This window comes from Lycorma delicatula, chromosome 2 (assembly GCF_047948215.1).
Source record: "Lycorma delicatula isolate Av1 chromosome 2, ASM4794821v1, whole genome shotgun sequence".
Taxonomy (NCBI): domain Eukaryota; kingdom Metazoa; phylum Arthropoda; class Insecta; order Hemiptera; family Fulgoridae; genus Lycorma; species Lycorma delicatula.
This window is the reverse complement of record NC_134456.1, coordinates 215,387,576-215,406,526: the sequence shown is the minus strand read 5'-3', so window position 1 is coordinate 215,406,526 and position 18,951 is coordinate 215,387,576. Positions and strand designations below refer to the sequence as shown.

Genomic DNA, 18,951 nt, shown 5'->3' with positions numbered 1-18,951 from the left:
TTAGAAATAATATAGCCATTTCTATTTAAATATTCTTCCTTTAGCGAAAATTGAGAGAAAATCAAGTCTTGTATAGTACTTCTTACAATTTAAATATATGTTATCCTACTTCCTGCTCCTTCAGGGGCTTTTAGCTTATTTAGGGTATGGGAAGATATCCCATACTTTAGATGAAAATCTTGATGTTCCCTGAAAGAAACCACAACTAAAACTTTAACCCTTCTTAGGCTTTATAAAAAATCATCAATGCTTCCCATAGGAGATTTTTTCTTAGAAGTCTAACAAGCATTCACAGAATCTAAATATCATACAGAATTTAATGTAAGCATCATAAAATTTAAATTTTCAAAAATGAATCTTCTCCCCAGTCCTCTGAGCAGGTACCACTAAGAATTCTTTGGTTTTTTTTTAATAATGGCTGATTTGTAAAAAAGAAAGAATTATATTTCATCATAAAGAATTTTATGATCAATTCCAGCAGAATTTGGAAAACAAGACAAATTTAATAGTTAAAGTCTGTGTTTTGCCTCTGATTCTATAAATTATAAGTTATAGCTGTTAAAATCTATAACCAGATTGTTCTTCCAAATTTTTAAGTATTATTCATTATCATAGTGTTATAAGTAGATATGTCAAATTAAAAAAAAAAAAAAATGTTCATAAAAACACAACTACATGAGATATAACCATATGTCTATTCCATCAGTTAGTATCCATGTTCTCAATAAATTCACTACAGAATTTCAACTGTAACTCTACTTCCTTGTTTCTAGGAACCTACTACAATATTAAAACCAAAAATGATTGGGTATTCATAGAGGCTAAATCTTTGAAAGAAGTTTATGTTTTGGTCTATTTATAAAACTATTCCTACATCCCTTACATAGTAGAAATTTAGAATTTGTGGGTTTGTGGCTCTAATGCATATTTTAGGACTGTCCGATTGTGAAACTATAGAGACATCTCTTACTGACTTACTTAATATTTTATAGACGCGTTTAGTTCTTTCTCCCACACAAGTTCTACTGTTTGAGGTACTAGATAAATACCAATTATTCCTCTTTTTCTGTTATTGAATTGTGTGGTAACCTTTTTTTAATTATTTTTTATAAAACAAAATACATGATTAATGGTATTGTTTCAGTAGAAACACTGATTTATCTATGTTGTCCTATTTACCTAATTCAGTATTAAGGTATTTGCCTCTGTAACAGCATAATTTTATTAGAATAGCTCCTTTTTTTGGTCAAGTAGTTGTGTTTTCGTTTTTAAGTTTGGTAAAGAAAGAACTTCATTAAAGTTGTTATATATTCCTTTGCCTATCCCAAAACAAGTGTGTAAACTGATGGAGAGATTGTTGAATCACAGTCTGGTGTGGATCTTGATGTTTGAATGCTCTCAAACAGAAATTTTCATGAATGAGTTTGGACAGCATTATCTGAATTAGTATTTTGGAAAATAATGAACCAGAAAGTAGTGTAATACAGGTTGTGTTGTTTGCAGTAGCGATTAATAATATTATTTACTTGTATTTATGTCTCCTCATGTTACCTCAGCTACAGCTGAATGCTTATCTAAAAAAGTGATGAACATTTTATAATGCTGAAGAATGACCAAACGGACCCTTAAAACCTTAAAAGGTTTTGAGTTCTTTTGAGATACATGTCCTATTACAAACTTTAGATTGGAAACAAACCCACCCCATTTTATATTAAATCATCAGCTAAAGGAATATATCAAGATGTCACATTTTTGGATTTTATTTTGACAAATGCTTAATGTCGATCAAGTGCTTAAACAACAAAATACCCAGTGCTTAAAATTTTTAGATACTGTATTGAGTCTTAGTGCTTTATTTTGGGGACAAATTGAACATGTAAACTTCATTTTTATTGTGGTTTAGTACTATCATGTTTAGATTATGGTGTAGTTGTATTCTTCAGCTGGTTGCACTTTAAAGATAAGATTTTGTTCATAATTCATTGGCTACAGGTACTTTTCGTTTGAGTTCTATATTTTAAATGGTTTTATAGTCATTTCTTTGCCAAAATTTAGTTAGTATTCCATTCAAGTCGACTTAAATTATTATTACAGCCATACCATTCCTTTAAAATATTGAATATCAGAATGGGCTTATTGATCCTTATGCTACTCATTATTGACTTACGGCACCCAAAATTTTTATGCCCACCATATACTTTTCACTTGGCTTTTAACTACCTCATTTTATTTGAATATAAATGTATGCATCATCTGATCATCTGTGCAAGATTACAACGATTGAATTTTATTTTGAGACAATGAAATTTCAGAAGTTATCAACTAATTTCTGTAGAATCTCAAGGATTTGCTAAGGTTTTATTTAACATTAATCCAGATGTGGTGTTTAATATATACAGACCATGTCTTTTAACCCGCTAGTTTGGTCTAGTGGTGATGCATCTTCCCAAATCAGCTGATTTGGAAGTTGACAGTTCCAGTGTTCAAGTCCTAGTAAGGTCAGTTATTGCTATACAGATCTGAGAATACTAGATTTTGGATACCGGAGTTCTTTGGTGGTTGGGTTTCAATTAACCACACATCTCAGGAATGGTTGAACTGAGACTAAACAAGACTACACTTCATTTACACTCATACATATCATCCTCATTCATCCTCTGAAGTATCTGAAAGGTAAATTACCAGAGGCTAAACAGGAAAAAGAAAAAGACCATTCTTAGCAAGATTATTCTGCAGGATATGAGTTTGTTATTGATGACCTAAATTATTTGTTTAGTCTAGTTCTTAATTTGTGTAGCCAAGCTGGATGCCAATTGTAAGGTGATAAACATTGTGACTTTTGGATAATATTCTAGTGTGCTGTGACTCTACACTCATTCTAGTGTGTGTTACAAGCAATATCTGACATATACATGTTACACCCTATAATCTATATCATACATTTCTTGGCAATACATATTTTAGTTTTAGATGGAGTCATACCTTTTCAACTTGTTACTTTACAATACACTTTTTGTTCCCTTGAGTTCACTTTACCCCTATCCTTTTGTATTTTATCTGATTTAAACTCAAAGTATTTAACTTAGTCTCTTTTACTAATTTCATACATTTTTATACTTCCTTGTGATTGATTGATTGCAATACTTCCTTGTATGAACTACAAGGAAGTATTGCAATCGCAAAAAAATTCAGTTTTCAGATTTCAACAGAAATATCCATTTTGACAAGTCTCAGCATGACTTCTGTACGTACATACATATATATATCTCGTAACTCAAAAATAATTAGCTGTAGAATATTGAAATTTTGAATTTAGGACTGTTGTAACATCTGGTTGTGCACCTCTCCTTTTAACTGCAATCGACTGAACCAAAAGTGTCCAAAAAAGCCCAAAATCAAAAATAAAATTGGATTTTAGACTTTTTCTTGACTGCAGTAATAAGCCCTCATTGAGAGCTTTTCAACGATATATCATAAGTGATACTTATTTTCATTGGTTCCAGTTACAGCCCAATAAAATTTTAATTAATGAAATATTTGGATCTTAGGGGAAGGCACATCGGCGAGAATCCAATTTTATTTCCTTCTTTTTTTAAATTTAAATCTATTGATTTATTAATAATTATTAGCCTGTAATTGTAAAAAAAAATTACAATAAATAATAATTCAATAATAAAAAAAATGTAATAAAAAATAAATGTTATTTAATAGGCGTACAAGGAAGTCATGTGGAGTCCACATCAGATTTGTAATATTAATATCAGATTGTTTAGTGTTCCAGTACTCACTTAAGGTATATATATATATATATATGTATGTATTTCTAAGTAAAAATTCTCTTTTTCTAAACTGATATAGAGTAGTCAATTTTTTGAAGTCAAATACAATTGATTGTTCTCCTGTTTGATAGACAGAAATTTAATTTTCTCCACATCAATGAGAAAAAAAAATTTCACTGATGGATTCATGCTTCCAGCATTTGGCTAGTCATCACTTCTAATTGAAAGGCATTTCCTCTCACTTGGGTCAACCGGTTGACCTAAACTATTAAAGAAGTGAGAACTGTAGGGACAGCAAGAAAGAATTGACTACTCATGTGGAATAGCATGAATTGAGAACAAGACTTTGTTGGCTTTGGTTGACTGGTGTTACTATTCTGTGTTGATGAGTATTAACATACTTTTTAACATGATATGTTAACAAACATCATATTGAATTAAATAATTGTATAATATAAGTAGGCAAATATTACGTAAATGTAAGTCTAAAAAACAAGGACAAAGAAGTATTAATAGAGCATAATTTCTATAATTATTTTACTAATTTCAGTAAAACATCAACACATTGGTTGTCAGTTAATAATAATCATTATAATAATAATATTTTTATTCATACCCCAAAACATAATCTGTCTTTGGGTGACTGAATATAATTCTTAAACACAAAAATATACTCATTTGGTCAAACCTTATATATTTTGGTATTTTAACATAAATTTACATATATAAATATTTATTTTGTATAAAATTTATAAGAATTCCCATAAAAAATATTTTTTTTTTGTTAAATTTATATTCATTTTTTAAGTAGATTATCATTTTAAAAACCTGTATTAACTCAATATTAAAACAATTGAATAAAGTGATGAGTAAAGATTATAGTATTATAAAATCTACCCCAAATAAGTTGTCATGTGGAATTAAGATAATTAAAATTTTTTCTAGAGAGAAAAATTTAAGGCAGTGCATTTTAGATTTAAGTTGGTGAAGTGGTTAATATCCTCTCAGCTTCTTTATTTTAAGATTCAATTCCAAGTTATAAATGTTTTTATCTTTTAATTCCATCTTTGTATAAAGAAACCATATGGCTTATGTGTTTCCTTCTGTGGTTTCCTATGTGATCCTTTAGATCATCCAGATAAAGATAAAGATATGTTTTGATGGCATTTTCTAAAATACCTTTTTGCTTAAAATTTTTAATCTAACATTATTATATTCTTCAGGAGAATCCTTATAGTTTACATTCAGATACAACATCATGTTTTAATTACACAGCACTTGCATTTCCACTTACGGCCATGATAGATTTATTATAAAACTATTTATAAGTAGATTATTTTAAAGAATTATTCCTTTAAAACAAATAAAAGTAGGGTAGATATCATGCTATACCATTCACACCGTTTTAAATAAAGATTTGAATTTCGATCTCCAGAAGCTTCATTTTGTAAGGACTGAGACCACTGTATGGAATTTTCATAAATTTTGTTAGGATGGAAGGAAGATAATCCTAATCTGTTTGATTACATTTTAACTGATGAGGCAGCAAATTTTTCATGTTGGTGGTTTTTTAATAGGTACAACTGTGTCAATATTGGAATAATGCTGATCCATTTCCTACTGCTGAAAAATAAGCCAAAAGTAACAGGGTGGTGTGGAATGACATTGATCGATGTGGTGGGTCTTTATGTTTTATACAATATCCAAGTAGCAAACACTACTTTGATAGGCTTATAACTTTGTGTTGTCTATCATTAATCAATGGGATAACAATGAAGAGCTCAAATATATGCAAAACAGAACAATGCACGTTCACACGTTGTCCGTGTTGTTTGTGATTGGCTGGACATTCAATTTCTAGGAAGATGGATAGGCCATCGTGGACCAAAAGAGTGGCCTACTAAAAGCCCTGATCTGACACTTTATGACTCTTTCTTGTGTGGTTGAGCGAAAGAAGACATTCTCTTTTAAGAACATTTGATGAACTTCAGCAAAGTATCCATGATTTTTTGAACACAGTACCCACAATTTCTTAAGAAAAGTCATGGATAATATACCAAAAGATTTACAGAACTGACAATGCTGATGCTTGTTTTAAATTCTAAGGGGGATTATTTGCAATGGTAATAACTGTCCTTAAGCTTCCACGAACAGATACATGTTAAATTTATACATATCGGTTAGGATGCAATTGAAAGTGCAATTGACCTATAAGACACTGTACTGTACTTTTCATTCCACTTTGGCTTTCATTGTATTGAATCATATCCTGATATATAAGACACACCCTTTTGTACAGAATCAGTTTTCTATTGATAACCCTGAAGTGTGGCATTACAAAATCCAAACTTCTTTAAAATGATTATAGATTTCTAATTACAAAGTGATTTTGCTTCTTATTTTTCGTATTAATTAATAAAATCCAGTAATATTTTTAAATTTTTTCTATTTTAAAAATCGATCATATTTTGTGTAACGTACATTTCTCATTATCAAGAAACCATACAAAAAAGAAGTTATTTGGAATGGAAAATTAATATATAGAAAAAACTAGGAAAATGAAAATTTTTCAAAGAAGTATGAATGCCACCAATCCTTCTGAGATAAAACCTAGCTCTGCATTAAACAAAACTAAGTTGTTGATCATTGATTCATTAATTCAAGCTATTTAATTTTGAAAAAAGACATTAAAATACTTTTAAACATTTGTTATTATTGTAACATGTAGTATTTTATTTTTAAAAAAAAATTAATTTAATATAATTAACTTGATTATTGGTGTTCTCTTTATGAGATAATAAAGAAATATAAAACTAAAAATATTGGCCGTAAAATGGAAATAAGCATTGCTGTTCTATCAATATTGTTAAATTGGGTACATGTCAATGCACTGTAAGGCCTCGGTTACATTATTATTATTGTTATGAAAAAACAACCAGCACTTTTTTTTCTGATAAATTTCATTTCATTGCACATTTAGATTATATCTGCAGGTCTATAATAACAAACAGCTCATTAAAATAATTTTACCAGTAACACCAACAATGATGTTCAAAAAATTTCATTCATTAAAAATCACTAGTAACAGAAATTGATACAATTTTAACTGAATTAAATATTAAATTTTGCTAAATGAATTATACACACCAGGTTAATTAATTAAGCTTCAGTTAATAAACTATAAATGCCAAATATTTTTACCCAAGTTTTATAAAAGTTGCTGTTTTGTCATACTATGGTATTATTTATGTTATCAATGTAAATAATAAGTATACTTAATATAGCCTAAAATTAATTTAATGTAGGAAAGCTAGTATATATGTATATATTAAGAATAATTAAAATTTGTTGAATCTACTGTAGTTTGAGATAAAATTTTAAAATTATTAAAAATTGCAAATGTATTGCAATTGTAAATGTATTTTTGAACTTTCTTAAGCACCTTTTTTCTACTTAGTTAATAGTTTAACCAGCTGACCTACAGCTTTACAAAGTGGGTGCAATATAATTACCTCAGAAGAATCGTTTGGAGAACATTTTTGTTGTTTGGAAGTGAGTTGTTTATAATATTAATTCTATTTAATGAATTTTTATTTTTTACGATTATTAAATTTAGCAGAAGTAACTGAACAACTTATTGCTTTATTACCTATATGATACTTTTTAAGTAATAGTTGCAGTTTAATAGTTTTTAAGTTTAAGTCACAAAATGTGACTTTACTTTTATTTAGTGTTCGTTTCAGTGAGTGGCTAGCTTTTTAAGCAATAGGTATTATTTTCTGTTTAGAATATTGCAAATTTATCTTTTGCTGAATGGACACTTTCCACATATAAAACTATTAGGGATAATAATTCAAAAATGGACTCACAGGTTTGTTAATCTCTTTTAAAAATTGAAGATCAATATCATTTAAGGAGATATTTTTTTAATTAAATGAATTGCTGATTACCATAGAAGAAGACAAGGAAGGAGAAATTAAAAAGACTTCCTTTATTTTCTGTATGGGAACAAGTAAAAAGATAATTTTATGGTTAAAAAACTTCTTTAACAAACTTGTTTCCTCGTTTGATCAGATTATTTGAATCATACTTATAGATGTACTTCAGACATGATTGACAGCATTTAACATTGTACTTTGCAGTTAAGATGACACTATAATGAGTCTTAAAACTGTATAAGTTCAGTAATCAAGCAAGTTGAAAGTATATGACTAGCTTTCTCTACTTATATTTCCATGAAAACGGTTTTCTGTCTTTTATTATTTTATATTTATTTTCAAACACACAGAGTTTCATTATTAGAAAGTTGAACGGGTTACATTTTTATAACTAAAGTTTCCAATTAGAACAATAAACCATATAATGTAGAAGCATAATGCTGTGCTTAAGGAAATTTAACTTTGTAATGTACAATTAAATCGCTATTTGTATTTCTTAATTTTTTAAATTTATATTTTATTCCATTAGAAAAAAAAACGTTTAATCTGACTATTTACTGTTTCAGTCAACTGTCATTGTATCAAGTATTGTAATTATTAGCTACTGAATTTTTAATCTTACTTAATGCGCAGTGTAATGTGCATTAAAAAAAAGTTATTCAAACTAAATTTTTTTAAACTGCAGAAATTACAAATAGATATACTTGTTTTTATTTGAATGCACATAAAAATTTTCAGCATATGAGTTTAATTTAAAATGATTGATAACAGATAAGCAAAAAGGTTAACCTAGTGCAAAAATAAAAAAGTATCAAGGCTTAAAATTAGTAGGTATGAATTAATCCCAAACATTGCAGTTTTACTAATAAATTGGCATCCCTATCCCAAGGAAATCCATTTCCTGATTATTAACTAATAAATATGAATAAAATAAAAAAATAATAAAAAATGAAAGAAAGTCAAGATACTTATTTTTTACTAACTTATTTATTAAAAACTTATTACTTTAACTAACTTACTACTTATTACTTTACTTATTAACTTATTTATTTAGATTTTACTTTAGTCTGCAGATAACAATAGATTCTGATTTTTAACCTCCTTCTTATGGGACAAACTCTAATAAAAAGATCACCAACATCAGCTGCTCAGTTTTTTCTTTTTAATTTATCATAGCACAACCTGAAGGCTTGTTCATGGGACTATGATATGGAAATTTGTTAAAATATGGGAAGTGCCGAGTTTGATCAGGATTAAAACCCAAAATTCAGCATGGATTTATTGAAGATTAACTTTTTTTAAATTTTAATGATTTGAGAGTTATGAACTGACATCAATATTCTTTACATAATGTAAAGACATCTACTACATTTCTGTGTATAAATTTTGTCGTCAACACACATACATGTGCGTGCGCGCACACACGCACATACACAAACAAACAGATAGAGTGTAGAAAGAAAACAAATAAGTATAAAACAAGATATACATCCTGTAATTACTCATACCATCTTTTACAAATAATTCCATAAGTCTCTATAAATAATATGATGTCATATTTTCTTTAAAAATATTCAGTTGTTTTATCTATAATTAGTAGTAGGCGAGTCATGCGAATGAATGAATTTTTCAGTGACCTACATTTAAGCGACATAAAGGTTGTTTAAAACCAATGCATAAAACTTATTAAACTGGTTGGTCAGTATGACATACAAAAAGCAAATTATTTTATTATTTGATGGTAGTTTTTTCATATGCTAATAAACATGTTTTGGTTGAATAATTATTATAACAGTTATTAGCAAGACTTAATGAAAGAAAAAATGTAGTACTAGTATGATGTAGCCAAATATTCTTTTGTGAAGTGCTGATGTAGAATCATTACTTTATTTCATGGATTATACTGTATCTATAACTTAAAACTACAAGAAATTTATTTATTTGACATAGTTTGATATAAAATACATTTCCAACTTCATCTTCATTTCTAATATAGCATAAAATTTATTCATTTCCTTATCTGTTATAATAATACTGTAATTTTTTATAGACAACGTTTTACTATTTTGTTTAAAAACTAACAAATGATAAATTTTGTAATGATATTTCTTGATTGGCATTCTAAGGATAAAACATTGTTGAATTTTATATTCATTAAAATATGCGCACACATGTCATACATTAGAATAAATTGAGTATTGTTGAAATATGTATAGGTTTTAATTAAATAAACATTCTAGTTGAAATGAAGTGAACAGGAATTTTATTGGACAAACTGTGCATTGATGTGCACCTTTTAAATAAGGCGTGTCACTTAGACACTTTTAAGGCTTTGATAACATACATGATACCATTAACATAAAATTAACCATTTACAGTTGTAAAAATGCAGACATTCAAATGGTACATTTATTTGCGTTTTGTAAATTTTCATGATTTCTTATTTTTAACTGCTAAATGGATTTCATTGAAAAGAGAATCGGCTATCAATTTTTGCTAGCTGCATTTAATCTAGATTATTTTTGTTATATCAGTATTATGTAAGCCAAAATTTATTGTTAGAAAACAAATTTAATAAATTGCTATTTTTTTCAGAAATTTTAATTATTATTATGTCACTTTTTTGTAGTAAATGGCAAAATTTTTCTTTTTATATACCCTTTTAACTCTTTCAAACAATTATAAAATCTTAAAACTTGCACATTACACTGATAAAGAAATTTTTTAAATTAAGTCATTGACTCTTAGATCTCTAATGATAAAAATTATATCAATATAAATCTCTGCTACTTAATTTAAAAATTAAAGAGTTGGAAATTCAGACTACTATATTTTAAAGTTGTTTTTGCTACTGAAGCAGAAACAGCTTATTATTTTCGAATTAGTTGTATGTGTAAATGTCACTTGTGTAAATGATAAGTTTACTTTCCTTTTACTTTTTGGATAGGTTAAATGAAACTGTAAAGTGGAAATTAATTAGTTAACAGAGAATATGAACAATGATAATAAATTATTACAAGAACAGTTACATCACAATATACGAGGTCTGTTCAGAAAGTAACCGAACATTTTTAAGTACAAGCTAACGTAGATATGTAGTAACGTATGCTTGGCAGCGTTGTGTTCCGCATAACCTTCTCTGTAACCCCACGTTTTTGGGTTGTTGATATCTCGTTTAGGTTACATGTTATTGTTATTTGAGTGCAACATGTTTAAGTGTCAGAAGAGATTTTTTGATAATTGAACGTGTCTCAATATCGTAGCCGTAAACCCAGCTTTCGTCTCCCGTTATGACCCTTTGCATGAACATTTCATCGTCATCAGCTTATTTACGAAGTTGCCGACAAACGTCCACTCGATGTTGTTTCTGCCGTTCGGTCATCAAACGAGGAACAAAGTTTGCTGCAACTTGATGCATGTTCAATTTTTCAGTCAAAATGTCATGGCATGATCCAATTGAGATGCTAATCTCATCTGCAAGTTCTGTGACAAGTCAATCGGCGATTTGCACGCATCAGATCATTGATTTTCTTTATTTGGGTGTCATCAGTCAAAGTTGAAAGCCTTACCGGTCGAAGATCATCGTAAATCGACTGACGACCACTTTTAAATCGTAAACATTGCGTACGACCTACAGCATCATAAGTTTGTTTCAAAAGTTGAAACGTTTCTGTGAAAGTTTTCCCCAGTTTCACGCAAAATTTTACATATGTATCGTTGCTCCCGAAAATCGTACATTTACAAAAATCAATTTCTCAAACATGGTACCGCTGACATGTTAAATAAATAAATAAATTAACAATTAGTATAATCCACCTTACCAGCACGTTGATACGTTTTCAAGATCTTTCGGTTTACCTGGAAGCCATCATCAGTTGTTAAAATTAATGCATTAAAGTCAAAATTTAAACAATTTAGGTTGCAATTTAACTTTATGATGGCTTCCAAGTAAGCCGAAAGATCTAGAGAACGTTATCAATTTGCTGTTAAGGTAAATTACATTAATTATTGACAAAAATCGCTGCTAACACTTAAACACATGACACTCAAATAACAATAACACAAAAACTAAACGAGATATCAATAATCCAGAACATGCGGTTATAGAGATTATGTAGAACACAATAATCACTAAATATCTCTGTTGGCGCGTAATTAAAAATGTTCAGTTATTTTCTGAACAACCTCAAAAAATTTAAAAAAAATCGTACATCAAAAAATAAATAAATTTAATAAATTATTATTTTAATGATTCTTTTAATTTTATAAAATAATTATGCCTGTAATTAAAACAAATAAATATATTTATTATACAAACTAAATTATTAAAAAAAGAATTTTTGTTTTACAATTGCTTTTAATGAACAAGATCACCTAAACTATCTCTATTTTTAATTTTTACATAAAATAACTATGTACCTGAAGCTTCTAAAATATTTGGAAAAATTAATTTATTCTGTTCTATAAATTATTATTTTTTTTATATTTTGGATGATATGCAATGTCAAACTTAAGTAATGTAAGTGACAAAATATGTTTATGTTAAAACAATTATCTAGATATTTAATAGACACGTTCAAATAATGTATAAAGTTCATATGTGATATGGTAAATTTTTTTTTTTAAATTTGGATTAAAAATAAAATACTGTCACCTTTTTACTTGCTTTTGTAGCTCTTCTGCAGCTGATCATCAAAGTGAATATATACGTATTATTATGTTTGTGTTTGCCTGTTCCTTGTCTTTAATTAATGAATAAATATTAATGTCGTTATCAAAAATGATTTTTGCTTTCTGAATTTTAAAATATTCAAATTTATTTATTTATTATAAACTATAGTATTATTTATTTTTTTGGAAGTACTGCTCACTTTGTTTATAAGAGGTTCTTAAGCATTCAAGCCAGGCTCCCTTGATGGTCATTCTTCTTGGATGTACTTTTAAATATATTAAGCTATTAAATTATTTGTTTATTAGTGAGAGTTCTTGTGATTTTTTTACACAGAATGTAATAAAATTTCATATTAAACATTATTATTTGTTGAATATTTGTATCCAGAAAGGGGTCTTAAATATTATAAGTTATAATTATATTATACAATAAACAATCCAAAGGACATATAGAGAATAATGTCAAGATTTTAAGGGAGGGCTTCTGTGGAATGAAGATTTTTAATGCCGAGTATAAGCAGTAAATGTTATACAAATGGCATGCTTTCTGCTATAGTAATTTTTTCCATTAGACTATTTTAAATAATTTCTTATTTTATATAAAATTTGGGATTAGAATTGTGTTTTTTTATACTTTAAAGTAAAATTAAAAATTTTGAGTTGATAAACATTTCAAGAAATTACAATCAAAGAAGTACAAAACTAACCTCTCAAAAAAAAAAAAAATTAAAATGTGAAAAATAGATGCACTTGAAGAAATATAATACCAAATTCATAAGAAAAGTATTACAAAAAAATTTTTACCATATTGTAAACTGGACAGGAACTTAATGTTTCTAAAAATCGAATGTTCTAATTGTACCTTTTTGATAATATTACTAAATAGCTCTTGAATAGAATATTTTGCCTTTTTTAAGTGTAGCAACTGAAATGAAAATGTTATTAAAAATTAGTACGCCTACATGCAATTAAGATTAATTTTAAAATTATATAATTTAATTCTTTTAAAAAGTGATTTTTTTTAATGTTAATTAATTATAAAAAGTATTTGACAAATTTACAGTAATCTCTTAAAATTTGAAAAATATTAACTTCAGAGGTAATAACTAACATTAAAAAGGACTACACAATAAAAAATATCTCCCACGAAAAAGGTTTGTTTGAAAAATACAGTTTTTGTTAATCGATCATAAAAATTATAAATCATTAGTTGCACATTATATAAAAATCACAAAAAAATGATCACTATATATATGATTGTAAAGAAATTAATCTGATCATTTACAATATGATGTGTGGTATTGATATAAGTGTGCACGTATATGACAAAGAAAGAATGGAAAATTATGTTGATAAAGGGAGTCTAAAATGAGATAAAAAAATTTGACACATTTTTTAATAAATTTTAATGATAATATGAAAATAAGTAATGACTACCTTAAGAATAATTATTATTATTCTCAAAATAATTTACTTGAAAATTTGCTTCTAAATGTTTTTGTTTTTTTTGTAGGTGAAATGTTTTAACAAGAGTTGATAAACCTAGAATAATTGGTGGCAGAGACCACCAGTTATATTAAAAACTTGTTCAGCATATTTTTCATATCCAGATGTATGCAATCATAATCTAGGTTAACTGACTCTTGCAATCATATCAGTGATAATGTTACTGGTGACACCAAATTCTATTTAGTATCAGGAAATTATTTGTTCTTCTATATCAGATTTTGCATTGTCAGTCCTCTTCTTCTTTTTCCTGTTTAGCCTCCGGTAACTACCGTTTTTAGATAATACTTCAGAGGATGAATCCTGAGATGTTTGACCAATCCTGAGATGTGTGGTTAATTGAAACCCAACCACCAAAGAACACTGGTATCCACGATCTTGCATTGTCAGTCCATCTTCAGACAAGTCTACTTCTGTTCCTGATTGTCATTACATGCTTCTTTAGACAGTCATTCTTCTTTTATTCTCTTGTCATTCTTAAAATACTATATAATTTTAATTTTTCATGTATTTTAGTGGTTCTTACTTCATTATTCTAGTTCTGAAAAATATTCTTATCAAGAAGTATGCCTTTTCTATCTGAACTGCAGTTCAATCTTTTTCTGCGATGATCCTAGATTCAGATGCACATATAACTATTGGCAAGTAATTTGGTTACACCATTTCTACTTACTATGAAACATTTTTATCCTGTAACAAGTGGTGAACACTTAAAAAGAACCTTCTTCTTTTATTTAACTGACTTTATCACTCTGGTCATACTTTCATCAGCAGGAATATCAATAGCAAAACATTTTTCTTCTTTTAAAGTAACAAATTTCAACATTTAATTCTTTTGTCATGATTTTTATCTTTTTTAACTACCAATCATCTGACTTTTCTCAGTACTTACCTTCAGTCCCTGAAGCTTCATATTCCACTTTTTGATTTGGTTCATTCATGTAAATGACTTCAATTCAGATCACCATGTTATTAAAATAATCTCTCTTTAAATCTTTTTTTAAAAATAAAAGCATCTTGCTTATCGTATTGGACATAGTTAGTTTTGTCATTTGTTTACTTTGTATAATTTTTTATTCAATTAAAAATATTAAACATGTGTTAAAAAGAAGCTTGTAAACTCATGTATTTCTTTCTCATCTTCTTGGATTTGGTATTTTTATTTTGACAATAAATGGTTAATGATCATTTAAGTATTAGTGTGTATCAAATATAAATGAAAATATTCATTTTGGATTAATAACACTGAACAAAGCGACTGCCACTCAGAGACTGTCAGGTGGGGATGTCAAGAGGGGAAGAACTTGAGATCCTGTCAATAGATTGCACACAAAGTTTGATAAAGAGGAATACCCTACTACTGTGCAACTCATCATCATCATCATCATCAAATTTCTTGCTCATGAAGATGTAAAATCGGCCTAAATTTTGCGAAGACTGGTGGCACAGTTCAGTCATCAAATACTGTCAAGGCCATGTGTTTTTGGCTGGCATAAAACATTCATGCAGGGTCATGAAGAGGCTGAAAACAAGAGCCACGATTGTTGCCCATGAACGAGGATTATGGAGCAGAACAGTTCGACAGTTTTTGAAATTTATTCTGAGGTTGGAGTAAGTAATGGAAGCACTCAATCCATAATCAAAAAGGTTTCTTTGAGAGCCTGCCCCATGGGTCCCTCATCTTTTGTCTGAAGAACAGAAATTGGCATGTTTGCAGTTTTGTGTATGGTTCTCAACAAGGTTTACACAAGATGGTGATGGATTTTTAAATTATGTCATTACCTGCGATGAAATATGAATACGTCATTACATGCCTGAATCGAAACAAGTCAGCATGTTGTTAAGAAAAATGGGTGAGGCAGTTCCCTTGAAAGCAAAGTCTTGGCTGTCAGCTGGCAAGGTGCTTGCTACTATATTTTGGAACTGGCACGGTGATTTACACTTGGATGTTTTGCTTGATCGCAGACCATCAATATGGCATATTAATGAGAGCTTTTAAGCAAGGTTAAACTTGTTTATCGCTGCAAAAGATCTGCCCAACCAATACAGGAGGTGATTCTTCTCCATGACAAATGCAAGGCCCCATTCTATAGTTTTCACAAACAAAAAACTGAAAGAAATGAGATGGACATCACTGGAGTACTCTATACAGCCCAGATTTATCACCATGCATTTTTAAAATTTTTTTTTGGACCACTCAAAGAAGCTCTGGGAGGCCAACAATTCAACAACATAATCCACTCCTTTTTACAATGATGGGATGAAAAAGTTACTGATTCATTGAGTAAAATGCATTTCTAAAGGAGGACACTATCTAGAATAATTAAGAAAACTTGCTACGTTTTTACTGCAAATAAAATGATTTTAAATGAAAAGTATTATTTATATTTAATCCACCCTCATACTATATTAAATTACACCACTAGGAGTTCTTCACAAACATACAAAATACTGTTACATTAGAGAAAGAGGTATAAAATATTTAAAACATGGAATGTTATATAGTGCTTGTATGACCCTTGCTGGATGCTATTTTGGCAAAATTTTCAATGATAAAAGAAGTATGTTTGACATAGTAAGTCATTTTGATCTATATTTGAATTAACAATGGCCAATGCATTTTTTTATTGTACATGAATATAAATTTTGAAGTTTCAATAACCTAACTTCGGACATAAATATGCAAGTCTTTGTTCCAAATTGTTTCTATGAACATATATATTTTTTGAGGTTTAGAGTTAATAAAGTGAAATCCAGTTAGCAAGCATTTTGATTTTATCACGATTATATTAACAGTTTCTTTATTATTAATATATTAAAACAATTAACTTTTATCATCTTATAAATGATACACATTACCTAATAAAATAATTATGTACATATTTTATGTACACAATGTATACCATCTATTATTAAATAAACAATATATTTTACGGACATAATATTAAATTTTATGAAATAGTATTCTTAATACGTATATAATATATATATTTCCAAATGTTGTTTTCCTTTCAAAGTATTATAAAATAGTTATATTTTTTTTAAACAATACAATTAATAATAATTTATGTCTTTTCAGGTGCACTTAATTACTGGTCAACATAATTCATAGTTTAAATCACGTTAGTTCACTGGTTTAAAAAGTAGATACTAGCATTATTTTGTTTGTTTAATAGTTGTGTTATGAGTCATTATAATTCTTATTAAAGCCATCCTGCAGAAACATTATGTCCACTAACTGGTTGAATACCAGGTAAATTAGGTATTACGGTAACAAGTCCATTATGGCGTTTTGTTGGATCACTGTTGGAGTTATCATTGCCTGTTGTGACACTTTCTTCTGTCGTTGAAGGAGTTAATATTGTCTGAGGTTGAATATCAACTGATTGTTGTTGTGATTGTGTTTGTTCGTGTGATTCTGTATGTTCTACACTTTCTTGTTCTGTCCCTCTAGCCGGAACACTGGATGCTCTTTTAAGTTTGGATTTAAGCTGGGTTGGTTCTTTAGAATCTAGACTGGATCCGGTTTCACCTTTTGAATTACGTGAACTGGAGAATACAAGTCGTTTGTGTCGTAAAATAGAAAGTCCAAGACTCGGTTCACGGTTTTCCATAAGACTAGGGTTTGAATCTGTATCTGTAACATTATTGTCAGAGAGTGGACTGTGTCTGAGACGACCACCATTATTTCCATTGCAAACAGAATCTTCTGAGCGACTACGATTAATCAGTCTGCCAACTCGACCTGATTTTGCTGCTTCAATTAGACTATCCCATCGCCGTTTTCGTGAAGAATTTCGTTTGAACATTAGTCCACGTAAGCCATGATGTGGGTGATGCTGTTGATTGTGCTCTTTTGTGTGTGCTGTGTAAGTACGACGCATAGTTAATCCTGGTGTTGAGCCAAGGAGTCCTGATATAGTAGATCCAAAAAGTTCATGTGAAGAAGAGTTTTCGTTGTGCATCTGCAGGCTGGCAATGAGTTCTGCTACTGGGGGTAATGAGCTTGTACTGCTGCTTGCTGGTGGAGGAGCAATGTTGAAACCTTTCATTAATCTTCTCTCTTTTTGTCGATTTTTCTTACCACCTGCACCTGCTAAAAAAAAAAAAACAATTTTAAGAAGTAAATACTCTTCATTAATGAGAGGATGAAGAAGAAATAGAAAATCATTCATATTTGAAAATTGATACCATTTAACAAATTAAGTATGGAGTGACAACAATAAAATATAAGATGTATTATTTTGTAGAATAATGGGCTTCATCTGTTAAAATATATAATGAGGTTGTTTGTCAATATGTTCTGTGATAATATGAGCAACTATAGACTGACTAATGAAATTCCTATGTATTGTCTAGCTTGCTATCTTGCACAGTCTGCTGCTTCCTTCTTTACTTTATGACAATCCTTCATTGAAAATGAAGCATATTGCAATATGGATTGGAATGACAATATTCATAAGAATTTGACATGAAAATATAGACATTATGAATTATTTAGCCTCATATTGTTATACTTTAAATTTTTATTTAACATTCATTTTATCTTGTGTTCAATATTATATTATATTCTTAGGAAATAAATATCTGTTGAAGATAAAGTTACCAATAGGGTTGATTGAAATTATGAAACATTATTGGGGTTGGTTGAATGGCATATTGAATGAATGAATGCAATGTAAAATCTTTTATAGGCTTTTCTGAAAATTGTGATGTTCAAATTTCAACTTAAGACAAAAAGAGTTCTTTTACCTCTCTTGTTTATTAATGTAACGAATGAATTGTATAACAGGTTAGGATACATAATGGTAGTCAAGGAGGAATGATAGTATGATTGTTCATTTAGAATTTGCTCAGAAAGCAAATAAACTGACATATAGGAAATAGTGAACAACAGGTCTAGGATTAGATCAGTAAGTGAGATAAAATAATAAGATGTGGAAACACAAATAACTGTCAAGCAAAGTAACATTATAAAGGAAAGTAGAATAAAAATAGAAGAAAGAAATGTAGAGATTGTGAATTTATTTACATATTAAGGTTTTCAAATACATAAT

The 18,951-nt window shown here is 28.7% G+C and overlaps 1 protein-coding gene and 1 long non-coding RNA gene across 15 annotated transcripts in view; one reads left to right on the top strand and one right to left on the bottom strand.

Annotated features, from left to right (window-relative positions):
- The window catches only part of LOC142319644 (uncharacterized), a 49,857-nt gene that overhangs the window by 13,779 nt on the left and 17,127 nt on the right, over nt 1-18,951 (top strand). The gene's annotated exons all lie outside the window — the stretch shown is intronic.
- The window catches only part of Trpgamma (Transient receptor potential cation channel gamma), a 1,234,746-nt gene continuing 1,232,450 nt past the window's right edge, over nt 16,656-18,951 (bottom strand). For 8 of the 12 annotated variants that reach the window (XM_075357154.1, XM_075357156.1, XM_075357162.1 and 5 more), the window contains one exon: nt 16,656-17,990. In XM_075357154.1, the coding sequence (XP_075213269.1) occupies nt 17,098-17,990 (893 nt within the window). In that variant the 3' untranslated portion in view covers nt 16,656-17,097. The remainder of the gene's footprint in view (nt 17,991-18,951) is intronic. The other 4 variants (XM_075357155.1, XM_075357158.1, XM_075357160.1 and 1 more) reach the window with 1 other exon arrangement.